This window comes from Cygnus olor, chromosome 1, assembly GCF_009769625.2.
Source record: "Cygnus olor isolate bCygOlo1 chromosome 1, bCygOlo1.pri.v2, whole genome shotgun sequence".
Classification (NCBI taxonomy): domain Eukaryota; kingdom Metazoa; phylum Chordata; class Aves; order Anseriformes; family Anatidae; genus Cygnus; species Cygnus olor.
Window position 1 is genome coordinate 28,930,960 of NC_049169.1, and position 27,542 is coordinate 28,958,501.

General features: G+C 40.4%; 1 protein-coding gene across 1 annotated transcript; it reads left to right on the forward strand.

Annotated features, from left to right (window-relative positions):
* Window positions 1–1,209: 1,209 nt before the first annotated feature.
* TMEM168 (transmembrane protein 168) lies at window positions 1,210–27,435 on the forward strand. Its single transcript, XM_040550557.1, has 5 exons — window positions 1,210–1,850; window positions 5,837–7,103; window positions 18,732–18,874; window positions 19,951–20,225; window positions 24,048–27,435. The coding sequence occupies exons 2-5, from the start codon at window positions 5,967–5,969 to the stop codon at window positions 24,593–24,595; spliced, it is 2,103 nt and encodes a 700-aa protein (XP_040406491.1). The 5' UTR covers window positions 1,210–1,850; window positions 5,837–5,966; the 3' UTR covers window positions 24,596–27,435.
* Window positions 27,436–27,542: the final 107 nt, after the last annotated feature.

Sequence of the window (27,542 nt, forward strand, 5' to 3'; positions counted from 1 at the left end):
ACTGATGTACTAAATTTCTACATCTCAGTTGTGGCGTGAGCTTTATGGAAGTATTTCTGGAGTTCCTCTAGTTGATCTTGTATCATATTTATTTTCTGCCTACTTACAGTGTGACCACTTAGTAATGCAGTTCCTCTTTCCATTCTAGTTGTTTTTAATTTCCCCTCTGTCATTTTGAAATATCTTTGCAGCAGCTACAGTAAGTTTGCCCTTTTGAAGTCATCCCTGTATTCCTCCACATAATGGTTTTGAGTTCTGCAGGTGCTGTGAAAGGATGGCAGTAGGAAAAGCAACCCAAAGAACTGAAAATGCAAGGCTCCTAATCAGGTCAAGATTGTAGGAAAATTAAATTTCAGCAGAACTTAAGTGTGCCCCTAGCACCGTGGAGCTTAGCTGGTGTATTCTGGATCCCTTGCTTAACAGTGAAGATTAAAAAGCATCATTTCACAGAATTTTCATATCCTTTTCTGCTTCAGGGAGACTTGCTGACTTGCCTTTGGAAGTGATTATTAAAAGTGCTTTTAATCATACCTCCACTAATCCACAGCACATCTTTGATTCCTTGCAAAGTTGGGTTATTCAGGTTCCTGCTCCTTTATTCTCATTTTAAATTCATTGTTTTATTCCTGTGGAATAGTGGGAAGACTTTTAGAAGGGTTGCATTTAGCAAACTTGCATTGAAACTTAGCTGCTTTTTCTTACTTTTCAAATAAAATATCATCTAGGAAGCTCAACAAGTAGTTGTTGGAAGTGTATCCCTAAGTTACAGTTGAAGAAACACAGTGTCAATTAAGTGTTTTTCATGATGCTACTAAAGCAGCTGTAGCAGGTGCTTCTAAAGGAAAAACTCATAGCTTAAAAAAAAAAAAAAAAAAAAGGCATAATTTTTAGGCCTATTGCATAGTTTTACTTAAATTTTGAGGAGGGTTTAGGAGGGGTTCCTGTGACTCAGGTGCCCAGCAGCTTCAGGCAGAAGAGAAAGCATGACCAAGTTTCAGATATTTGAGTGGCCAGCTGCTGCCAGTCAGCACTTCTGCTTCTTGTCAGTGGGAAGGAGGCGGTTACCCACGGTGAAGGGATTCCAGGAAGGAGGGCCATAAACCTGCGGGAAGCCAGCCCTCTGGCAGTTCAAGGAGCCACTGTGTGGCGGCTGTCTGCACTTCCAGCTCAGCTACCACTGATGTGCCTGTGTAAGCAATGGCCCTGTTAAGGTCTATGAGCTTCCTCCTCCCACCCATCTGGCTGTGCTTGCCAAGGCAGTGCTGTGAATGAAACACAGATTGCGTTTTGTATAAAACAGGGGGGGTGGCAGCTTTTGTTTGGGAGGTACGAGTCTGTCTGGGATCTGCGTCCTGTGGCCTTGCAGAATGGTGCTGCTAGTGAAGGAGGGTAGGCATCCCTCCTCATTTCCACACTGCCGTCCCTCTTGTGTGTCCCAAGCACCTGCAGGCTGACTCCGGGCGCGTGTCTATTTGCTTTCCCTCCTTCCACCCCACCAGCCTTCCGTTTTGTGCGTGTGTGTGTGTAGGGGAGGACGTGCTTTCCCTCCTGTCAACCCACTGCTGAACTCTCCCTGCGTGGGGCGGCGGGGGCTGCGGGTGGGAACGCAGCACCCCCACCTCCGGCTCCTCTAACCGCAGGGGAGCGGCGGAGGTGCCCGTTCCTCCACGAACACCTCGCCCTGGCCTCCAGGGAGCCCCGCACCCCTCTCACGGGCCGGTCCCGGGGCTCTGGCAGCGCCCGGGCGGCGCCGTTTGAGCCTCCGCGCTGCCCGTAGCCGGGCCGCCGCAGCCCTAAGATGGCGGCGGCGCTGCGCGCGGGGGCGGGAGGTTGCCGGGACGCCCGCGGAGGTGAGGCCGGGGAGGCGGGGGCAGGGGGCGAATGGCGGGGCCTGGGCACAGCGGGGGGTTCGGCACCGGCCCGGCGGGGAGTCCTGAGGGGTGCCGGGCCCTGGGAGGAGGGATCTGAGGGAGCCGAGGCTCGGGGCGGGCGGTGTTGCCCCGCCGGGGACCCCTCGGGCGCGTTGTCCTCGCCGATGCTGGTGCCCGCAGCGGCCTGAGGGCTCGGCACCGCCGCTGGGAAGGGGCCGTCGGTCTGAGGCCTAAACCACTCAGTTGATGCTCTGCATAAATACTGCTTTTTTGTTGTTTTTTTAAAGTCTCACGGAGTTGCTTTTGTTGTAAACTTGTGCTAAACTGGGTGAATAAAACAGGAGGCCAGCTCCAGCCAAGAGACCGTCACTATCCAATTTCGAGAGGCCTTGCCCAAACTTGAAGTCAACTGCTGTTATGCTACTAAAGCGTGCTTTTCTGGGTTTTTCTTTCGATTCCTACAAATCACGTTAAAAACTTCTTTGGGAATGCTGTTCCTGAATATCTATAGAAAGGCTCTTGGATAGTTGAGCTTAAAAGTAAACCTGGTTTTAAATTCAGCTTAAAACCATGGGCTTGCAAAAATTAATGAGCGTTTAAAAAGAAATGTGTGCCTTCTGTTTATTTTATGTCTAAATTTGATTTGCTCAAATATTTAGTGCAGATGTTGCAACCTGAAACCTGAAGACCCTTACTTTAAAGAAAAAAAATAAACTTTGAACTGTCTTTGTTCAAAGTCTAAACACAAATGAGTGACAAAAGTACCAAATTATGTTGTAAAGAATTAATGAGCTACAGAAGTTTCCCATTGAAATTGTTGTGTTACAGCAGTTTGGTAATATCCGTGTGATGTGATATGTAAATCACAAGAACACTACTTTTTCTTCTTCTAACCAAAAAGTTGACCATGTGATTTGGTTCGGAGGATATTCACGGTCAGTAGCAGGGTTTACTAGCCCATCTTTTTGCTGAATCAGTGGAAAACCAGGAAGAGGAGGTTGAATTCAAGGTCCAAGCTGTCATTTTGCAGATAACAGCACTTGTGCAGGCTTTGTGCCTTTCTGCTCTAAACCCGTGTGCGCTCCCCGCCGTGGCAACTCGTGCAGGCACGTCGATGGCAGCAGCAGCAGCTTCTGTGCCACATTTCTTGCGACCTGCTGCCAGCAATGCGCTGAACTGGGCAGAGGATTTCTGCCTCTCAGAGTGGCTGCTTGCCTGCTGCAGGGTGATGGTGTTGCTTTTGTACTGATCCTACCCAAAAAGGATTTAGTGACAGCGGCAGAATTTTAAGCTGGACATTCGTCGGGAGCTTACGCCTTTTGTACGTGTGCCAGTCTGGTGGCTTGTGTGAGGCTGTTGTCTGCACACACACTTAGAGCAGCAGTCCGTCGTCTCGGAGGGATTCCAGAAAGGTTCAGTGAGCGAGATAATGGGACAGGACGGCAAACGTGGTTCAGCATAGCAGCAGTCACGCATCAATACTGAGAGAGAGAGAAGAAAATACGAAATCACACCTCTGGTACTCATGGTTTCAATGTGAGCTAACTGGTGACTTTGGTGGGGGGAGAGAGGACACGCAGGAGTTTAAATAAATAGCTCAGGTTGCGTATAACATGTGTTGTTTGTATTACAGGAATACAAGAGTGAGGCCAGTGCTGTAATAACTGATACAGTGCCACCAGCAATATGATAGCTAACTGAGCTGTGCTATCTATATGAAGTAGGAAACAAAGGAAAGGTTGAAAGTATTCTACTAGGTGATGGGAGAAGTATTACAAGACCTTAAGTGTCTAGGCAGTTCAGAATTAAGTTTACATGTATCAAACATTAATAATAATGAGAGCTGTGAAAGTGCATTACTGAAGTTCAAAGAACTTGAACTTGTAACGGCACTATGTAATAACCATCCCTTCTGAGTAGTTCGTATGTACGCTGTTTTAATTAAACAGATTTTTAATGCACAGTTCTTTCCAAATAATATCTGCAATGTATCTTAGGTATTTAAGATAATTTGAAAATATATATCATCAATCTTAAGTAACTTAAAAACTAGGATTCCTTAGGCCTAGTTGGTCGCTGCACCAGTTATTTAAGCTGGTTTGATACGGCGTGTCAGTCTTCAGAGAAGCTAAAGCAGATAGGCAAATCAATCCCACACTTCTGTTGTTCACTGACTTAAATAAATAAATAAATAAAAATTAAGAGAGAGAATGAATTCTTAAGAGTTTCAGTCAAAGTGTCCTTTAATACTTCCCCCAGCATTATAAATGAAAGCAGTAAGCTATAACACTAGCTCTAAGTGTTCTTGAGGCATTATCTGCTCTCCGGTACCGTTAACTCTTCAGAAGTCATTGAAAGATGGGCAATTAGGTAATTACTTCAGAAATGATAGAGGCTACAAATGAGTCTTCTTACTTGCTGGAGATTGCCAGTAACCTATCTAATTGTACTCTGAGATAAACATTTTGTTAATACGTTGTGAAACAAAAGTTAAATATAATTATTACACAGGATTTCGGTAAGTCTTAACTAAGGGAATTTGTTTGTTCTGGAGCCCTTTCTAATTTGTGATGCTTCTTAGGAAAATTAGCAAGGGAAAAATACTGATACTGATCATATTGTTTCTTTATTTTCTCCTGATCCACCTGCTGGTTTCTGTCTTACTTTCTCCGGAGGTGTAGGTTCTGTTTTATTTATTCAGTGACTCCTTGTGTAGAGTTTCTAGGTGCAAAATGGTCAAAAATCAGAAGTACATGTGTTTTGCTTTACCTGTAAGCTTTAAGAAGGCTTGTTCTTGGAGTAACTCTTACCAATTTGTGGCTTATAACACGTTCTGCTTACAGAGCAGGGTTATGGCTTTGAAGCACAAACCTTTTTTGCCTTTAACAAGAGAGCTTTGAACTTTGCCTGTGACAACATTGTGTTAAGTAGAAAACTGTCATTAAATACAGTGAAATACAGATTTTGGTGGAAATAGAATTGCCTCAAGAACTTTCATTTCTCATTATGGAAATGAATGCTATTTGTTATGTGTAAACTCAGTAAGATTAAACACTAGTAGGATTAGAATAGTCCTCACGTTTCAAGATTCAGTTCAGACCAGGAAGAAACATTTTCTGTAAATTATTGATGACCTCAAGTGAGGTCTCCATAGCCACATTTTCTTACAACCACCCCCCCTAAAATATTATTGCGTGTTCCTATACTGTATTGAAAAGAAAACTATGGTGGTTAAATGGGTGTGGGTACGAAGCGCTTACGTTCTAAGTATAATATTTATCTTGATCATTTTATTTATGTGTATTTTTTTGGTGGGGAAAAAGTGTCTCATAGAAGAGCAAATAAAGGCTTTGAGTTGACATAAAAAAAAAAAGGCTGGATTTTATCTCCGAATATGTTGAATGCCAAACCAGTTGATAAACCGTGTATCCATTCCCCTTCCCAGAAGTGGAGATAATGATAATTGCTTTTTTTGTGATCTATTGTGTGTTGAAGCTCATTAACTGATTGTGAAGTTCTTTTTGTAAACCCTTGTAGCTATGCGACTACTAAAAAGGAGTCTTGCAAAACATACTGAAAATGTTTAGTGTAAAGTGAGAACTTGTAAAATGCGATGGTGAAATAAAACAGTACTTTAAAACAATAGAGAAATGTTTTAGAAGGTAATGGATGTCATAAGAATATTTTGGATACCCACAGATATCCGATGTAGATACCCAATGGGTGTTACTCAGTGGAAAGTTTGGTTTAAATTTTTCTTATGTTCAAATTATGAAATTAAATTTATGTGAGAACCATATTATATTTTAATAATGACCCCAATTTGACTGACCTTTGAGAATACACTTTCCTGATATTCATTATGTGTTTTTTAATTTAGATGTTAAGTGAATGTGTCATGTTTATTCTGTGTATGATTAAATGTAATTAATTGCCACTAACGCTTATTTTAATTCTTCTTCCAGGACTTCAGTGATTCTGGACCACTGTTACTGCAATGATATTACAGAAGACAGCTGTTGCATTGTATTTGTTGGATGAAACCCAAATATTTTCTTTCAGTCAAGTGGGTAAAACCCCCTAACTGCAGTTTACATGTGTAGGTCACTGCGTTACTGTGTTAGTCATTGTCTCTATGCAGCAATGACAAGGCTAGAAGAAGCAAACAGAGAAGTGAACATGCATTCATCGGTCAGATATCTGGGCTATCTTGCCAGAATCAACTTACTGGTTGCTATTTGCATGGGCCTTTATGTCAGATGGGAAAAAACTGCAGATGCACTGATTTTGGTAATATTTATTCTGGGACTCTTTGTTCTTGGAATTGCCAGCATACTCTACTACTATTTTTCAATGGAAACAGCAAGTTTGAGTCTCTCCAATCTTTGGTTTGGCTTTTTGCTGGGCCTTCTCTGTTTTCTTAATAATTCTGCCTTCAAGAATGATGTGAAAGAAGAAGCAACTAAATATCTGCTCCTTTCCGCCATTGTTTTAAGGGTATTGTGTGCTTTGGTTGAGAGGATTTGTGGTTGTATCCATCATCGACCGACTCTGCTGACAACAGTTGAGTTTTTGGAGCTAGTTGGGTTTGCAATTGCCAGCACAACTATGCTGGTGGAAGAATCTATGAGTATCATTCTCTTGGTTATTGCTTTGGCCGTGTTAATTATTGACTTACGTATGAAGTCTTTTTTGGCAATTCCAAATTTGGCAATTTTTGGAGCCATTGCATCCTTGCTTTTTTTTCCATCACTGCACATTCCCACAAACCCATTTGCCTTGGCCTGTTTCTTCAGCTGCCTCATTTCAGATCCCCTTCTCGACGTTTACTTCAGTGGACTTTCTGTTACTGAACGATGGAAGCCTTACCTGTACCGTGGGAAGATTTGCAGAAGGCTTTCTGTCATCTCAGTTGGAGTCATTGAACTGATCTTTTTCATCCTTGCCGCCTTTAAGCTACGTGATTTGGATCTCTGGTATTTTGTGATACCTGGTTTTTCTATTTTTGGAATTTTTTGGATGATCTGTCATGTGATTTTTTTTATAACTCTTTGGGGATTTCACACAAAACTAAATGACTGTCACAAGATATACTATACCCACCGTGCAGAAAACAACAGCCTTGACAGAGTTATGGCATCCAAAGGAATGCGTCACTTCTGTTTAATTTCAGAACAGCTAGTGTTTTTCAGCCTTGTCGCAACTGCTGTTTTGGGGGCCGTTTCTTGGCAGGTAAACAATAATCTCTTTATCTTGATCTCCCTCTTGAGAATTGTTGGCTCCTAAGAGTTCTTGTGCCATTTGGTGGTGTATTGTAGCTCAGCAGTTCAGAGTTGGAGCCTTTGGCTTCAAAAGCACGCTCTTCCAGTTTAACACTTTGTGCTGCCTTGACTGTGTCTGAGGAAGGCAACTGGCACTTAGCAGCTTACCCATATAGTCAGAATGGGCAGAGTTCATGCTTCCAGGCAAATGAAGCGTGCAAATTATTTTAAACGTACCTGCTTACAAAATTAATTTACCTCTGAATTCTTTGTGCTGTAATTTATTTATTTTTTTCAAATGAAAGCACTGTGTAGAATCCTAGTAATGTGCACCACATTGAGGGCTTTTCTTATGGACTATTTTAATGGAATCAAGGCAAAGTTACGTTTTAAGAATGCATTATTCAATAGTTTTGTTTTGATGTGAAGTCCGAGGTCAGTTGATAAACTGATAAATTGTTGGTATAAGGTGCTCTCAGTTTCTTATATTGCAATCTGTTTATGCATCTCATACATTCCTAGAAAGACCAGTTCTTAACATCACACGGTGTTCTTATCTGTGACTTTTCTTCCAATTCCTGACATAAGGCCTATGCATTTTCTTTGTCAGGAAACACACATTTCTCTAAAAGCGCTTGCTCAATGCTCAAACTAAAGTACATTGTGTGTTATCACTAGTGCAGCAGGGTGAAAAGGGAGTTTGGTGCCTGTATTCTTTTTTACGTTGATCTGAAAACAGCAACATTCTTTTAATAAGGGGTAGGAAAGAGAATAGGTTTAGATTAGATATAAGGAGGACGTTCTTCACTCAGAGGGTGGTGAGGCCCTGGCACAGGTTGCGCAGAGGAGCTGTGGATGCCCCATCCCTGGAGGTGTTCAAGGCCAGGCTGGATGGGGCTCTGAGCAACCTGGTCTGGTGGGAGGTGTCCCTGCCCATGGTAGGGGGTTGGAGCTGGGTGGTCTTTGAGGTACCTTCCAGCCCAAACCATTCCGTGATTCTGTTTACAGAGGGTGAAGGTGCTAATGCACTGAAAGAAATGGGAAAATACTTTGGGAAACAGAAAGCAGCAAAGATAAACTGACACAGATTAATGTTGTTGACTTCCATGTGGTTTTTTTTTCCTGAGAACTATGGGATTTTGTCAAGCAAAATGCAAATCTTTAATTTTGGTATGCTAGGTGACTTTTTCATTAAAAGCAAATTTCTTAGCATCTCTCAAATAGTTTTACTAGTTTCTCTTGTCTTTCTCCTTTAACGTCCTTGATACACATTAGTTAATAATTAGAGAAGTGACTTGTGTGGAGTCACTCCACCTATTTATACCCAACAGCGGTCAGAACAAGCCAGGCATGTAAGCTGGCTGGGTAGTCACGGGAGAGAGGTATTGTCTTTTGGTGGCTTCCTGAGCCGGTCCGCGTGCAGCTGGACACCAGACACCGCCAGGGTGTCCTGCAGGATCCCCCTGGGCAGGGCTCCCTCTCCCTGCTGGTCTGCTGAAAGTACGCGGGCGCTGCCTTCAGGGGTACTCTTCCTGAGTGCAGGTTATGTGCACAAGCAGGGAGGTTTGGATTCAAACTTGTCAGGTTACATTTTCCTCTTCATGCTGATAATTCTTCATCATTTTTCTTTTTTTTTCCGTCTCTGTTGTGTGCCCAGAAATAACTGCAGCTGTTACACGTTTGATAATTTCCAGGCCTCTCTAATTTTGGAGAAGTCCTGTTGGACTTTGGAAGGACTCGTGCAGGACAGTTCACAAAGAGCAAGCTGGCAATTCAGCTGAACCCTTAGTGTTTGTTGTTGGCTAACTTCGGTTTCTGGCATCCTGTGTGTACATAAGATAAGCTGTCGCTCACCTCCTCTGTCCGATAGGTTGTTTGTTACCTGTTCAGTGGGAAGGGGAGTAATTGTGGTGGCAAAAATGAGAGGCATCAGACCACATACTTTTACTTGTCAGGAAATACAGTTTTTATTATAATAATAATAATTCTAGTAGATAATTATATTGGCGTTTATTTTACTGTATTTATGTCTCTTCCATTATGTATTTACATCAACGAGTTACTTTAAGACTACAAATGCACTTGTCTCCAACCAAAATCCTTTCTATTTCAGAGGTGTGATGTTTGCCACACAGATCACTGCGCCTATTTCATCTGTTGTCAGAAAATGAAATACTTTACCAGACCTGGTCAGAGCATGACTTGATAAATGGATACATCATTTATTACAGTGACTGCAAGGAGCTGTGGCCTTTTCTTTGTTTTTCTGGATAGTGTCAGTTTTCAAAATAATTAGAAATGAGAAAGTAATGATATATGAGCATAAAATTTACCCTCTTGCAGGACTTTTTTTTTTTTCTGGGGCTTTAAGGGAACTAGACATTTTTTCTTCTTTCTAGGGGGAATTGCAGACCTCAAGACTCTATTTTAGAGTCCTTTGCAGGATTTTTGAGTGTTGTTTCCAAAGGTCTAGCAAACTCAATGGTAATGCAGCAAACAAACTTCTGCAGTGAATATGTACTTTCCTATTGATGCTTTACACATATTGCAACAGACAAACTGTTAGAGAACTCTCTGCTTTTCCTCCTTAAAAAACAAAACAAAACAAAAAAAAACTATCCCTAAATACTTAATAGGTTAGAATTTGTATTTTGTTTGCGTTTTGTTTTTAAGAAACCCTTGCTGCAGGAAAAAAAAAAAAAGTTACTGACATAGAATGTAATAGAAAAAGATCTTAGGACTGTTAGATGCCGTTCCATTAAAATGTTTTTTTAATGGTCAAAAAAGTAAATTAAGTATTGGGAAAGGACTGGAAGTATCATCATGCCACAGTATAAATGTATAGCTTCAATATGTCAAATAATTGTGCAATTCTTACTTGCCATCCGAGAGACCAGAAAACAGGAGACGGTTCAGAGAAGGGTGATGAAGTTCATTAGAGACCTAGCACAGTTTCCAAGGAAAGAATGACTAAGTGGGGATACTCCGGTATGGAAATGAGATAACAAAGTGGGAATATAAAATACTGTGTGTGATGTGGAGAAGTAACAGGCAGTGAGTCCCAGCCCAAGAGCTGAGGGGAATCGAGTTGGCAGGAAGCAGGAATGAGCCAGACAGGTGGGGACAGCTCCTCGTACAGAGTCAAGCTAGCTGAGAAATGTGCATCCCGGTGTGCTAAGCAGTCATACAGGCTCAAGGGGAAACTGCATAGTCCGTGGGGACAAATTCACTGAGGTTTATGTTCTGCAAGGAACCCGTGTCTGGCTCAAGAGCCACCAGTAGTTGGAGTACTCAGGAAACATGCCTGCTTATTCTATCCTCACAGTCTTTCCTAGGCATGCATTTGGAGTCTTTGAGACAAAAAATACATCCCTAACATAAAAAGGTAAGGGTGACTGCATGAGGCTGCACCAAAGATCCTATTAGGAGAATGTCTTTAGTTAAATTTGCAACACATTTTTTCTTTACATTCTTAGGAGTGGAAAGTACTCCAGAGTCAAAAGTTCCTGAAAATGTGTTTGCTCTTCTTAAAGTTTCCTTCTTAACATTTTCTGCGTGTGTAAAATAACAGGACTGTTTCCAGTCTTTACAACTTGCAGTTTGGGATTTATGTCATTTTAGTAAGTGCTAATTGTATTTGAAGTCTGCTAAGTGTAACCTAGAAGATGAAGCGTTTTCCGTTTATACCTTTCCTCAGTCTGAGGATGTGCTGAAAGCTAGTTTAATGACACTGCATTCGATAAGAGAGGTGGCTTGGAATTGCTTAATGGTTTGCCATTTGGCCTCTCGTATAATGAACAGAATTGGCTAAAAGTCTACGCCTTGGAAAGTCGCTTCCTAACAGTCAGCTATAAATACCTAGCCCTAGCATATGAAAAAGCTGGCTCGGTTGTGTGTGTTATCTTATAGCCAAAAATGGGGTAGAGGATGGAAGGGGTTCTGTTTCCTGGAGAACTTCATTACAGAAACATTATGTATGCCCTTTGAACAACTGCAATACCAATGCATCGTATAAATATGACATGTATGAGAGGTCAAGGCCTAAAGAGAAAGTTGTCTGCTAATTGGTGGCTACAATGCATGCTGATTGACGAAAATTGCCAGGAAAAAAATAATCTCATTTCATAGAAAGGCCTTTAAAATGAGGAGAATTAACTCGCTGTTGCGCACGTAGGGCCTTTGTGACTCACGCAGAACTGCTGCGGATGGAGCCCTGTTAGCTGAGGACCTTGCTTTAAGGGGGGTCTAGCTTTTGCAAGAAGCCAGGGGCTGTAGGTGTGCTTGGGAAGGGTTGGGGCTCCCAGCAGAATCCCTCTCCGACAGATCAAACTGAACTGTGAAGAGCAGAACCCTCAGGTCTGTCTGAAGCTGGCGGATGACCTCAGGAAGCACGAGGGTTGTAGAAGCAATTTGTCAAAGCTGATTGCATTCAAAAATGGAGTAACAGCTTTTCAGTGGGACGTGTTTCAGTAGTGACACGGTCTGCTTCTGAGATTAATCCCTGCTTTAGCTGGAGAGGAAAGACACCTTGACTCGTCAGTAGAAACCCGTTGAAAATTTTCCTTGCGAAATCTGCAGGAAGCGTTCTGCGCTGCCTTTACATTTGTGTGAGTAATTTTAGTCAGATCAATAGCCTCTTTAGCTCCAGTAGTACTTACTCATTTCAGCAATTACTCATGTCTGTAATTAGGCTCTGGGTTGGGACAAGATCCAGCAGAAGTCATGCAAATGACTCAGGCATTACCTCTTCTGGAAGCTAGTAAAATGATGAAAAATTTGGGGATGAAGGGCTTGGAATTTGCAAGCATGGTTCTTGGAAAGGTTTGGAGGAATCTTTTTCTCAGAAATTTCAAATCAGATTTTGTTAAGTGCTATATGCCAAGGTAGCAGCGCAGTTTTGCTTAATTACTGACTGAAGAGAATTATTATCCCTGGAAGACCTGTATTTAGTATTACCAAGAGAAAAATGAACTATGTCAGAGACAGGTAAAGTAATGGAATGAGGTACTTTCAGTACATTATTCTCGGTTTTAGTGAATTTTATGGATTAGTAAAATAATCGTATTCATGATATGCAAGAGTACTTGCGCTTAAATGAGCAGTACTGTTGAACTCAAATTGTTCATGGAAGAACAGTTAGTTTATGGTATGTGTGTTTTCTTGTTTGGGGCGAGTTTGTGATTTTGTATTCTTTATGCAGTGCCACGGTCTTGCAAAAGGTTTTTGAAAGCTCAGGTTACGATGCCTTAATAAAATAGAAGGTGTTGACTTTTTTTTTTTTAACTTCTCTATAAGAACAGATTGCTTTCTGAATCGTGAAAAGTTTTCTCGGGCTTTGTTTGTTGTTGGGCTTGCTGTTTGACTTGCATAGCAGCTTCACGGTTTCTTTACGGATTCAGGTGCTCCGTTTCTTTCACAACACCGTCGTTTCCCCTTTCCCCTCTGTTTCACCTCTCTTCAGCTAGGTTCTAAATCCCCCTCATGCCCCGCTGAACCGTTCTCAAGCTCACCCCTTACCCTCTTTATTTTTGCTACCCGTCTTCCCCTCTTGTAAGGGGCGCTCAAGCCCTTCCTGGTTACCTGCATCTCTGGTCCCGTCCTGGTCAGTACGTCACGGTGTCATCTTGCCTGAGGCTGTCGGGGACCTCTGGAGCCTCCTTCCAGCCCTGGCAGTGGGAGCAGAGCCCTAGCTGCTCATCATTGTACTGCTTCACTGGAGAAGAATGGCTAAAGAAAGAGTTCAGATGAGCCTGGGTGCTTTTGGTAGCTGAGTTAGGCTCAGGGCTTAATAAGGAGCAATTGGTTACGTTCCTCGCATCACGATGAGTGCCGTCAGGCTGAAATTCAGAGCCGAGTTAGGGTGCCTTGTCCACAGCCCCTCGGCGAAATGCTGGAAAATGCACCAGTGTTATTTTGGGACAAGAGAAAGTATTTGTTGTAAGCCTACAGAATCTGGCTAATGTGCGCAGCTTTGCTGTCAGTCTCATTAATTTCAGAATTTGAATTTCTGCATTCCGAATATTCAGGACTCAAGTTAACGTGCTTGTAAATTGACCACCCCTTCTGCTTCTGCTGTTCCATCTATGCAACAGCATGGGCTTTCCTGGGATTAGAGCAGGGGTCAGGGACGGGAAACAACACGTTAAATCTGCCTGCCAGAGAACGTGATGGCTATTTTCTGCAAACTGCTTTCTAGGTTTTCCCAGTGCTATTTTAATAGTCAGAGCTAGCTGATTATTTATTGCTCTCCAGAGACTGTTCTTTCATTAAATAATTTGTTATCTACAGCTGTTTCACCTGGTTGTTGATTTACACTGTAAGTTTCTCTTTCCCTGTAAAGCACACCTCTTGTTTTCATTTGGAATAAGCTATCCTTCAAATGTCTGTAGATTAGTTATCAAGTTAGTCTTTTTCTCCAGAGCTTTCTTTTTCACGGAGCGTATACGTCTTTGGTTTTGCATGATAACTGCGGAGGAGCTAAGCAGCTTTGTTTCATATTTACTTATATGTGAGTGCAGGCATTTAGGGATATATAAAACCAGAAATTGGATAAATTCAGCTTGGATAATGGAAAGCAGGGCAGAAGTTTTCCTCACAAATAGGCAAAAACATCTGTGTAAGCTTCCTCAGCTGTGTCGGCCTGTTGCACGTGATCCTGGGCAGCCTGCCCTGGGTGTCCCTCAGCAGGGTGACGGGAGGACCAGGTGACATTCAGAGGTTCTGTGATAATCTAAGTTGACATCTGCTTATGAATTTATTTCTGTTTTAATCAGAAGGGCTTTTCTGTAGGTCTTTGTAACTGGCTTCCAATTTAAATTAATGCTGCTTCAGCTTTTTCTTCCTCCTAGTTATTTTCATCAGTCACACATAAATAACGCTCCATCTTTAAATACTCTATCAGAATGGCTTCACTTTCAACAGTGGTTTTCTCCTTGGGAATGGAGTTGTCCTATCCATGAATATAAAATTATATATTTAGGGTACAAAGTACCTGTAACTTCTGGTGTTTTAACAAAGCAACATTTAACCATAAAATGTTGCTTGAAAAGCTAAAGGAAGGGGAAAAATAGCACTGCTTGCGAATCTCACCCATCTTTCATTGTCTGTCATTTCAGTAGTCAAAGGCAAGAAGTATTTTATTTTATTATTTTATTTTATTTTTCCTTGTTCTTTGAAATGAGAACTCACTGTATATTTCAGAAGTACTCATTTAGAAGAAGACGGACAAAGGCAAGCAGACAAAAACAACCACCACCACCAAAGACAAAAAGGTGAAATGGTTTCAGATGTTTTCAGTGGCGTTGCTGTGAGGGTCCCTGTGTTCTGTTTGCTTTTGGCGCAGCCTGGGGTCAATGGGCACTCGGAGTACAGAGAGCTACTTTAGGCCAAGTTTGCCAGTGCAGTTGAAACCAGAGTGAAAATGGGTTGAACAGATGAAAGAACAGAATCCCTTTGTGGCCCCGGCTATGTATGCACAGCCATCTGCTGCATTAAGGACCAGTCATCAAATCTTTTGGATTTAGTAAGTCTCGACCTTGCATCTTATCTGTTATCTTAAAAGAGTGACCTGTCTTAAGATTTACAGTAATTAGTAGCTTAATTAGTTTTGTTTTTAATTTTTTTTTGCTATTTCAAGTTGTTATAGTTTGGATGTTTTAAAATGCAGCACTAAATTTTTTTTTACTTTTACTTTTTTTTTGCAGCACTAAATTAATATTTTATTATCTTACTACAGAGCTGCTCTAAACACTATTAATCATTCTTATATTACTTAGTGATATATTTCTTCTAAATCAAAATTGTTGAAGAAGTGCTGACAGCAAGTGCCAGCATCTTTACATTACAGAGATGCCCATACGTGTGAAATATCCATCCTACCAACATACTTCTCTACTTCATAGCATAAGATGGCCAGTAAATGAAGATGAATTTGAAACTTCAGATGGAGCAGAGTTGACTCATAACACTATAGAATGCGTTTCCCTTTCCTCTTTAATATGTGGTACAAATTAAAAGCAGGATACAGAGAGACATGGATTATCACGATGATCAGAGGCTGGAGCACCTCTCCTATGAAGACAGGCTGAGAGAGCTGGGACTGTGCAGCCTGGGGAAGAAAAAGGTCTGGGGAGATCTCATTGCAACCTTTCAGTATTTAAAGGGGTCTTATAAAAAAAAAAAAAAAAAAGAGGACTCTACTGGGGTAGATAATGATAGGGCAAAGGGGAATGGTTTTAAACTAAAAGAGGGGAGATTTAGATTAGAGGTTAGGAGGAAATTTTTCTCTCAGAGCGTGGTGAGGCACTGGCACAGATTGCCCAGAGAAGCTGTGGATGCCCCATCCCTGGAAGTGTTCAAGGCCAGGCTGGATGGGGCTCTGAGCAACCTGGTCCAGTGGGTGGCATCCCTGCCCGTGGCAGGGGCTTGGAGTTGGATGGTCTTTGAGGTCCCTTCCAACCCGAGCCATTCTATGATAGGAGGCGATCCTTACCATTTCTATATAGGGCCTTTATCTGACACGTACTTGTGAATTTTCCTGCTGGTAGCTTTGTATTAGTAGGAATACTTTCAGCAATTAAAAGTAAATATTTTTTTTTTTTTAGAAATCAGACTCAGTCAGAAATTTGGTGAAAACTCTTAACCTTTTTGATGATCTCAAGTTCTGTTACTGCAGAACATTCTGTAGGCTTACTGACTTGTATATGTTTTAGGGGCTTGGGGAGTGCAGGGAGTGTTTAGAACAACATAGCAGTTTGAAAGAAAACTTTTAAAATAAAAAGTCATAGCAAGTAATGTTACAATAGTATTTTTATGATATTCTGGTAGCTGTACTTTTTATGGGCAGGTGTATTTTTTTATTTTGTAATATGTTCGCTCAGATCAGAACACTAATGCAGTGTAAGAGCAGTTTGTTATAACAAGATCCAAAAAAGTCATATACATCATATGATGGAGAAGCTGAATTTGCCGTAGTTCTAAAAGTGGGTTATAATACTTCACGGTCCGTGCATTCAGTCTTTCCAAGGTTTAGAAAATCCTCAGACTGATCATAAATAGGAAGCTTTCCCAGATGAGCCCTTCAATTTCTGCATAATAACTTAAGGCAAGTTACCTTCAGGCTTCTACAGTTTCAAAAGTAAGTCTTCAAATCTTGAAACTAGTTTAGCCAGAGAGCTCCACAATTTCATTAATGCGTTATACTTTAACAACTTTCTATAGAATGAATGTTAACATGACTTTTTAAAAAATTTTTATTGAGTCCTTTTCAGAGCATATTTAGGAAACTGAGCAACAAAAACTTTCTGCTGATGCATTTGGAAAAAAATATAGTTGTTTTTTTTTTTCCTCTCCTAATTTACAACAGAACAAGTTCAGGTTGCACCATAATTGTTACACTGTGTTTTGGGGAAATTACTCTGAAAATCCTTATTCTCTGACACAACTTAAGAATTACTAGCTGAAAGCTTCTCTGCACTTGCCCCAAATACCTAACTTAACCTAACTCAGTCATTGATCCTGACCCTCTGAGCAGTAGGCAATATTGGGAATGGGAAAGGAATCTATCTGGAGTGATGCAAGATACCTCCCAAGATGGCTAAGAAAATGATGTATATAAAACTGATTAAGAATCTCCTATAATGTATGTGCGCTTCATGGGCATGCATTACTCCATGTGGATTGAAATTATTAGCACCAAATCAGTTGACATTATACCACACGAAATCTGATTGCAGTATTAACAATTAGCAAATTCAGTAAAGCATCGTTGGTTCTGGATATCATCTTCTAGTGGCTTCAGGTAGTGGAATTTGAGAGTGATGCCATCAGTTAAGTTATCAGTTATTTGAGAGGAGTGCTACCAGTTATCAGTTAGTTATCAGGTAATACTGGATTCTGGTGTTTACTTGTGGTAAAAGTATTGCTGTCACCGTTTCAAGGACACACAAGTGAAATTCTTCTGTCAGGAGTACAATGGGGCACTATTTAAAACTGGGACACTCAGCAAACACAGTACTCTTTCTTAGCACAGGAGGCACATTAGATAAGTAACACTTGCAAAGCCATGCAGTATTTCAGTTCTTAAAAACTGAGTATTTTTAAGATAGTGCTGTGTGCCGACAAGAACTGACTCCATTTAGGTGTCATTTTTTTAGTCTCATTTACTTTCCAAATTATAAATTGTTTTGTCTGTGTGTAAAATGAACTACCAGCCCTCATCAAATCACTGAGACTGTTAAACAATAAGGGAATATCCAGTTTTGTTTTTTTTAAATAAATAAATAGCCATTAATATTGTAGATTTATGCAATGAGGGCACAAAAATAGTTGTGGTTGGGAGGTCATAAGGCTGTTCTAACGGCAGAAGGCTATAAGGTATGAATATATTTCCTTTGCTACATAAGGATGAATACTTAATATTCCTTATAGCAGCCTTCCAGTACCCAAAGGGGGACTCTTTGTCAGGGAGTGTAGTGATAGGACAAGGGGGAATGGCTTTAAACTAAAAGAGGGTAGGTTTAGATTAGTTATTAGGAAGAAATTCTTTACTGTGAAGGTGCTGAGGAACTGGAACGGGTTTCCCAGAGAAGCTGTGGGTGCCCCATCCCTGAAGGTGTTCAAGGCCAGGCTGGATGGGGCTTTGGGCAGCCTGGTCTGGTGGGAGGTGTCCCTCCCACAGCAGGGGGTTGGAGATGAGTGGTCTTTGAGGTCCCTTCCAGCCCAAACTGTTCCGGGATTCTGTGATTCCATGAATAACCGTACCATTTACTAGTACTAGTGGTTGCAACATAACTTGTGAAACTTTTTTTCTCAGAAGTGATTTATGTATCAGTGAGTGTTAACTGAAGTAATCTTTTCCAAAACTGGTTTCTATCTACAAAACAGGAAAGTTTCAGGTAGGGCATTAGCTGTGTGGGCACTACGAAGTCCCGTAGTAGATTTTCTTTCTCATCTGATATTTGTGTAGCTGATAAAGAATTGTCTTTTTAATTGCAATAAAGTTCTTAATGTTCGCATAAGTCATCCTTTGTGTGACACATTAAATAGTCTGCACTAAGAATATTTTTAAAATCTCTTGGCATTAAAAAGCAAGAATAGTTAAATGTGTATTTTTAATGATGCAATATAGTATGTTGTCATCTTATGCTAGGTACATGATATTCTGTGCAGTACTCTACTGATTAAGTCCTGATCCTGCTGATATTTACCAATGTACTTATTTTATGCACATAAATAATTTTGTGGCATGTGATTTCTCTGCTTAAAAGCTAAGCTATGATCAGGGTTTTCAAACCTAAATCCTGTGCTGTCAGTGATTTCAGATGCATTCCTTTCAGAAGAGTGATCCCTGCTTGCCAGCCACCTTCTCCCCAGATATCCAAATTGAGCTTCCATTTCTCTTTAGAGTACTTCACTGTGTAACGTATGTGGAAAAATAAGTCTACATTACGTATAATAACTCACGTTCCATGTTTCAGGACCCAGTTACGTTTGATCAAACACAGGGAATTATTATTAAAAACCATACCCAGCATACAGGAAGGGTTTTTCATGCCATACCTAAATCTCTCTCTATATATATATTTTTCTTTCTTTTTAGCCAACCAATGGGATCTTCATGAGTGCATTTCTCATTGTTTTGCCTCTGGAATCCATGGCTCATGGGCTTTTTCATGAATTGGGAAACTGCCTGGGAGGAACGTGTGTTGGGTATGCTGTTGTGATTCCCACCAACTTTTGCAGGTATAGTTACCGTGCACTTCAACCTCACGGTAGTGTAAGTGAGCTGTTAGCTAATAGAGGCAATCCAGTGGTGTTGCTTGTATTTTTTCAATAAGAAAATACAAATTTAATTAATAGACAAATTTTGTATTTTCCTTTTCATTTCTGTCACCTTTCAGAAAGAATGAGTAACTGATTCCACTTGGTGTCTTGAAGAACCAAATCTCATACTGTCATGACTAATGACTAGCTATGAAGACTATAGCTATAATATATATAAAAGCATGCATTTTGTAATCCCGAGTCTCGTTGATTATGTATTCATGTTGAGGTATATATGCACACATACCTGTATATACCTGGCTTGTTCCAGGTCCAGTTCATCATTTTCTTAGAACTTTCATTTTCTAAGCAGTGAATGCCATTATCTGAAACTTGCTTCTGATGCTGAAAGATCAGCATCTGAACAACACACACAAGTAAGAGTTATTCTATCTGCATAAGTGAGTTCCATATTGAATAAAAGCTATTTTGGAACAGAGATATATGAATTCAAAATACCTGAGTAAAATGTGTACTTGCATTTCTCCTTGTCTATTGTTGGAAACTCGTTTGCAAGACTTTTTTGGTGCAGATAAGCATTCATTCTCCCTGCACTTCATTCCAATTGTGAGTGAACAAATACCTGTTTGAAGGCAGTGTACTCTCAGTGGGACTTCACAAAATAGTTGAAGCCCAGCATGTTCACATCACTGCTCGTCTTCGTTTAGCAAGTTCAGAGTGCAGGCAGAGCAAGCATTAAGTCCAAAGACGCTCTCTCTCTCTCCCTGCCACTTACCTGTGTGGGGTTGAGTAGAGACTACACTTTGAAGTGGAACAAGTGTGATGGGAGGAGATAGTGGCTCCTCAGGCTCCTCACTTAACTACAGTATTTGGCATTGTTTGAAAGCTGTACATTTCAAGTCAATTTGAATTTACAGCAGTGCTACTTCATAGAGGAGAAAATATTTCACAGGGGAAGAAAAAAAATTGCCAGTTGCTAAAAGTCCACTAAACATGAAATTGTTGTTGCTCATAACTGGTTTGCTTCTCTTTAGTCCTGATGGCCAGCCAACTCTTCTTCCACCTGATCATGTGCAAGAGTTAAACCTGAGGTCTACAGGCATGCTTAATGCCATCCAAAGATTTTTTGCGTATCACATGATTGAGACATACGGCTGTGACTACTCTACGAGTGGACTGTCCTTCGATACCCTTCACTCCAAGATCAAGTCTTTTCTTGAACTTCGGACTGCAGATGGACCCAGACATGATACTTATATTTTATATTACAGTGGTCACTCACATGGCACTGGTGAATGGGCACTAGCAGGTAACTGTTTTGTGATTTTTTTTCTGTTAGTAGTTTTGGCATTTATAAACTTCACAAATCATTGAATTCTTTCTTATAAAAAGAAAGAAAAATTATTGCAAAACTTCACTTTTGGTCCCACTTAGTCATTCTGAACTATCAGATAGTGAGAACCACCAGTCTTTGGAGTACAAGTTCATATGAGCTCCTGGCAGGGAAGGAAGAAAGGAATGGGTAATACACAGAACATGACTGTTGAGAAATTCAAGGAATTACAAGGAATCATCTAAATAGGCAATGTTGCAGGCTGACTATTTCTACTACTGGAAAGAATGCAGAAATGCAGAAGCCCCTGTTCCATGCAGTTAAGTCGATCTAAAGAAGCAGCTCTTTCCTTACCTTTCTCTGTATGACAGTCAGGTATGTTACTGTGTGAACCACTATATCATTTTTTAGTATTTAGTCACTTTGATAAAAATCCTTTTGAAACTGACTGTTCTTACAGTTGTTCTAAAAATTGTCTGATTATTGTTGACCCCAAATGTATGCTTACAAGTTTAAACATGATTTCTTATTCCACTTACAGTTCGAGAAGTTGTCTTTAAAGAAAGTTGCCTTTAATGATCAGGTTTTTATTCCAGAAAAGTAATATGGAAATGACACCCTCCTGCTCTAAATACAGATTTTCCCTGTATTTTGAGGAATATTTGTTCACTGTATTGAACAAGAATAATCTCTTCTCATTCCCTGGACATGGCAGAACCTGCACACTTACTTACGAGTGAATTATACAGCGTTCTGTATTGCTGTGACAGCTAGTCTGTCATGAAGGGCTGCATGTGTGTCCTTAAGATGTACTCTGTATTTTATAGAGGAGTTAATCAGAGCGGTAGGAAGCAGGTGTAAATCCCATGCTAGAAAAGCAGGTCTTCTAATACAGCAAACCTTGTATCATGGAAGGAACTATGGTTTGCTGACATCCTAGAGTTTGGCAGTCATTGTAGGTGCAATGTAGCCTCAAGACTACAAATGCATGTATAAAGGGTTGTTTTAATGCCTAATCATATGTTTGGCATAGACTTCACTGCTTTCCCCTCTTCCGTCCCATTTTTGATCTCTTTGTAATAATGCAGTTCTATCTCGGCTGTGTAAAAATTGTTCTTTGGTAAGCCTGTGAGGCTTTCACATTACTGATGGGCTTAGCCTTGCTCTCTTGCTGTATGGAATGGGGCTTCTGATTCTTCTGTGTGCAAAAAGTGAATCTTCTAATAATAACTTTGAAAAATTGCAACTTGTTTTCTTCCTGGGACAGAATTCATTTTCACAGATAGTACTTTGCCTGTGAGCTGCTGTCTGCTTGTCAGCAGTCTCTCTACAGGAGCATGTGCTCTTGAGCAATGTAGACAGATTGGAGCTTTGCTTGTGGTCATGCTGAGCTGTTCAGCCACAGGTCAGTCTTCACCTGGAGGCCAAACACCTGTTTGGTGCAATTCCAGGCCCGAAGTACTACACCTGCTGAAGAGCAATGCATATTTTTTCTCAAAGGCTTCATCTGTATCAGCGGATTAAAAAAGCCACAGCAGTTCTCAGTTAGCAGGAGTGATATAACGCAGTGCGTGCCGATATGGCTGAATTACTTCTCTGAGAGTAGGGTGGTCTTGTTCCTGAGATCACCTGCCACCCTGTGCAATTGCCAGGCATGTCCACACGAGGTGTGGAGCCTGCTAACTGCAAGACTGCCTCCTACCACGGCTCCAGCCGGCAGCATACACTGCTAGTTTATGTACAGATGAAAGCTGATGCAGAAATTCAACAGCTTCCAGATCACAGCTTACATCTGGCCATCTTGGAGTGTGGCGGAGGAGCTGAGATCTCTGTGTACCTGTTCAGAGAGCAATAGTCTGTATTAAACTCTGTCTTTACTTTTCAGATAAGGGTGAAGGTACCAGTTGCAATAAAAAGAGTTACTGTGATAACAATATAGTGTATAAATGTGGTGGTTTTCAGCTTTCTTAGCAGTTCTTCTCAGTTCTCTATCCAAGCACATCTTCAGCTTCTACTCTGAGATAATCGGTAGTCACAGAAAGGAAAGGAACAAGCAGTTGGTGCTTGTCTCGAATGCTTTCTTGTGCTCAGTTTCCCATTGTGAGAGTTAGATACATTATGGAGCATAACTTGATAATCCTGCCAGATAGCACTGCTCCTGAACGTAACCTGAAGTATAAACTGAAAAGACTAAGGATATTTGGTTGTATAATGGTACTGCAAGTACTGTATGCTGGGCAGTGGCATTTTGTGGCAGATGGAACATCTGGTCGTTATCTCCTGCAATGTGTGCCGTCCTCTGGCCTCTGGAGAGGGTTAAGAGGGATGGCAACCAGGAAACACAACATTTGGATCTAACAGAGAAAGGAGCATCTTACTGCTGGCTTAGGCACTGCTACAGCACAGCAGTAGCATGTAGTCTTTGCTTTATAATGACATCCTTTAGAGGAGGCTTACTGGATTCTTTAGTTCACTAATGATGTTTCTCTGTTGTTGGAAGGTGGGATGTAACACAGCGGTGTATAAAAGAAACTGTTAACTAGTCACGCATAAAGCACGAGCAGTCAAACGACCTGGGAGGTCATGTTATTCTCGGTGAATGCAAAGACAAGAGCTGGGCTGCTGAGGTGTTGTCTGTGTTGCTGAATTGTCAGCTTAACTGCCTGTGAAGCCTGCCTAAGAGCCAGATGTGGCCAGACACATGGATTTCTTCCTCAGCTTGGTGCCTGAATCTTGTGCCAGCTGATCAATGCATGTGTTTGATGTTGGTAGGGTTAGAAACAGAGGGTGTGTTTGTGTGCGTATGAAGGATGAGCTGGTTTTCTTTGCACAGTTTACCCCTGCATAGTTACACCAAAATAAAGTTTACTTACAAGCCTTTCAAATGTTAACAAATCCATTTTACTGATAATTGACACAGAAGGCTTACCTAGGAAAAAAGGAAACTGGCTTCTATACAAATCTCTATTGTAAATACACGCTATTGTAAATATTGTAAGTACAGCAATGTGGGGATCGTGTACCAAGACTGTCATTACTGTACGTTTGTATATTCTTATGATTTTCTTTGATGCTATTTTTTCCAGGTTTGTATTTGTTTTGGAGAAAGTTGTAGCCCTGTAATTTTGCTTTTACTATAACTGCAATATCAGGCTCAAAGCCTTAACTCCAAGCTATTAATTTGAAGCAGTTTTTTGTCACCCCTTATAGACAGAAATGTGAGTGCTGAAATATGCAGCTACTCTGTTTGAGATTTATCTGTGCAGTTCAATTCCTAGTAACAAGATTTTAAACACTACTAAATGTACTTATGCTACACAATGAAAATCGCTATGGAGTTGAAATGCAGTTATTTTAAATAATGTTTTTCTACCTCTTTTGAAAGTCATCTTAAATTTTTTTTTAAAAGCTGACATTTTCAAACTAGTGTTTTTGCTGTAAATCTGTATCATAGCTCCAACTTGCTAAAACACAGACATAATTTCTTCACATTAATAGTCACTGTGGAGCCAGGGGAGTTTTATTCACTTGTTTGCAAGATATTTTCCTTGGGCACTTGAGTAAGTAGTCTGCTTTTCAAAGTCACGTAGATCCTGAAGTATCCATTACTCTAGGCAGAAGGAATCCCCACTATAGGTAACTTCGCTTAATAAAAACGTGCTCTTTCAAAGTATAGCTGGAGCGTGAGCTGAGATGGAGCATGAGAAATTGGACACTCAAATTGCAAGTGTCACAGTTAAAATTCTATAGAGTTTTCAGTTTCTTCATGTTAACGTTAAACGTATTTCCTTGTTGCAGGTGGCGATGCTTTACGACTTGACACACTTTTGGAGTGGTGGAGAGAAAAGAACGGCACTTTTTGTTCCCGACTCATCATTGTTCTAGACTGTGAGAACTCTCAGCCTTGGGTTAAAGAAGTAAGGAAAGTAAACGACCAGTACATCGCAGTGCAAGGAGCAGAAATGGCCAAGGTTGTAGACGTTGAGGAAGCAGACCCTCCACAGCTTGGCGACTTCACCAGGCAATGGGTTGAGTACAACTGTAACCCTGACAGCAACATCAGCTGGTCTGAAAAGGGTCGTACAGTGAAAGCAGTGTATGGTGTGTCAAAACACTGGAGTGACTACACTTTGCATTTGCCAACGGGAAGCGATATTGCCAAACACTGGATGATTTATTTCCCGCGTATTACCTATCCATTAGTGCATTTGGCAAACTGGTTTTGTGGTCTCAATATGTTTTGGGTCTGTAAAGCGTGTTTCAGGTGCCTGAAAAGATTGAAAATGAGTTGGTTTCTTCCCACAGTGCTGGACACAGGACAGGGTTTCAAACTCGTCAAATCCTAATTAGGAACCAAAGAGGAAATGAAGTGAGAGCTCTGGGAACTTTCTCACTTTAAAGCATTTGCAACTTTTTGTATGACTATTTTCTCTGAATAAATCTGCTACACTCACTTTGTTCAGCTCTTTGAGCAGCTAAAGTATATGCAACAGTTAGAAACTCCAGTCTTAAACAGAAGAGGCTAGGACTATAATATTTGCGTTTTGTTACTGGACTGTATGTACATATGTAAGAGACTTACTATGACCATGCATTTTGGCGACAGTTGCATGTTCATATGTGTTACTTCAAGCAGCCTTTGTTCAGAATCACCAGTGTGACAGACAGGAGCTCCTATGAATATTAGAGCATGCTTATTTGTCATTTATATCCCCTATAAGGTTCAAATACGGGAAGGGAAACAAGCTAATCTTGAAATCAATATTTATGTCCTTGAAATTGTTTGGTGGGATCAAGGCTATTATAAAATAGCACTGAGGCAAAAATTAAAAGAGAAGAATGAATAGTCATTGTAGATAAGTAGCTACCAGGAATCTTGTTTTATTTGCTTTTGCATCTTCAGCTCTTGCCTCGTTCTCTACTTCCATCAGTGGAAATTTGCCACAGAAAACAAGGAAATCAGACAATATTGTAATGTTCTGATGGAGTTAAAAGTGCACTGAGAGGTTTTTTCCTCACTGGTCAGGGTGGTTCTGTCTTTTTCAGGCTCTTATCTGTTTGTATTTTTGAAAAGCTACTCTGAAGTGAAAAACAGCAACAACAAAAAAAAAACAAGGAATTTAAGTAAGAAACTAGTCTATTGATAAAAAATAAGAAATACAAATGCTGCTTTGCTTCCACATTTATCTGAAGTCTTTGCTGTGCCTAAGACCTCAGTCCTGTAAAATGTTGAGTCTGGGATTAGACAGATGGGTTCACCTCCAAAAGTATTAAATCTATGAGCAAGCAGTTTGTCAGAAAAATTATTCCCATAAGCCAGCACTGAATCCTAAATGTTCTTCAACTCTGTTCTCCCAGCCACAAGGTCCTGGTCTTAGTCCTTCAGTTACAGAGTTGGATGGGACTCTGGAAATCTTGTCTTGGTACTCTTCAGTCAGAGAAGCTGCGTAGCTTTTTTTGTCTTGTTTGCCCAAATACTGTAAGTAAGTCAGAAGCTAAATAACTAAGCCGCCAAGGTAGCACGCTTTGTGGTGTTGCACACGTGTACAATCCAAACATTTGAAAAATCAAGAAATTAGTCCTTTTTATTTTTGAAAAAGTTTAGAACATCAATCATAACACTTCTTGCTAACTACAACGGGTACATCTTGTTCTCTTGCTTCTACTGTTACATCTTTATGAACGTTGCCTGTATCTTTGTACGACAAGAGGAACTGAAAAGCGTGGGATTTCTGACCTATGCTGGGAACTGTAAGTAGACTAAAGTGAAAATCTGCTCTGCAGTGTCGTGATACACAGTTTTGTACAGAACAAACACAACATTTGGTGCTGAACTTTTGCCTCAGTTTATTAAATGGTTTCCAGCATATTTATTAAACTGTTAGGTTTTTCTGTAGGATAGACTGTGTGATCTTTAGCAGTTTGTTAAAAATTAAATGAAGAGTCAGCTCTTCAATCTGCAAAAAGATTATTTGCAAAACCAGTCATGTGTTTTCAGATTTGTTTCAGTTTTCACAATTAACTCTAGTTTTCTGAATTTGTAATAATATTAACATTAACTAAGGTTATACCTACTTTTGATTTTATTTTTTAAAGCAAAGGCATGGTGAAAATGCCTTTTTAATCTAAAGTATATGTTTACAGCCATTGAAAACTGTGAGGCCTTTTTGGACAAAGAGACTGTATTTTGTCTTTCAAAATCCAGGGTGTAGGATGATGAGCCTCAGGAATTCAGCAGTATTAATTCACCACTTCTACACTAATTAATATCAAGACATCCTACCATGGCCCATGTTCCCAGGCAAGGACCAAGTGAAGGCAGAACTCTCCTCTGGCGCCTGGTACTCAAGCAATTCCACGGGTCTCTGCCTGGCTCAGCCCCACGTGCACATTGTGGGAGACAATGCACCAGAAGCTCCTCATGGCAGTGAGGGATTATCCCTCTGCTGTGCTCTGTATGAAATAGAGGCAAAGCCTGAAAGAGAAATTTAGACCTAATTCCAAAGAATGTTACATATGCTATCATTGACATGCGAGTTACGCTTGAGACGCTCAAGAATTTATTATATGGATTTATATATATGGATTGAGAAGGGTAGCTTGAGGTCTAAACTTTTTTCTTTTTTTTTCCAAGATGCTTGTCTGTACTGTACATTCAGAAATTGTTATAAAGGTTGCTATAAATTTATATCAATTTTATGTTGACTTTCTTTCATTTACTTCCCATACATTATCAACCTTGCTGAAACATGCAAAAGCATTAAGTCCTACAAACTTTTGTCTTTAAAAGAAATTCAAATTGCAAATTCACAGTAATGTTTTTCTCTGAACAGTATGGGAATAAAAGCCATCTTCTTAATTTTTGCACTACCAGAGTTAAGTATTTGCTGTTCATTATGCTTTGCATGCCTTGTGATTGTTGTTGTCTGGCCTTCAGTTTTTCCTAGAAACTTCATCAGTTTTATTAAGCTTTCCCTTTATTTTGCAAAAGACATAATTAATGCTATGCTAGCTGTAAGCATCTATGGTGTCAGCAGTGGACAATGTAACTGGGTTAAATTTCTTGTATACAAATACCTTTCTGGGGGAAGATTTTTTACTGGAGATACTGTTTTTAAATCTGTAAATAGATTTTTTTGTGTATTTGTGATATTGCTTAAATATATTTTGCTGTTTTGGATGCTCATTTCCACTTCATGTTTTTATTTATCACTTCCAAAACCTGTGCTCCATCTTGAATTACGTGTTTTTTTGTTTGTTTTTTTTTGTGTACATCTTGTTTCAGAGTTCTTT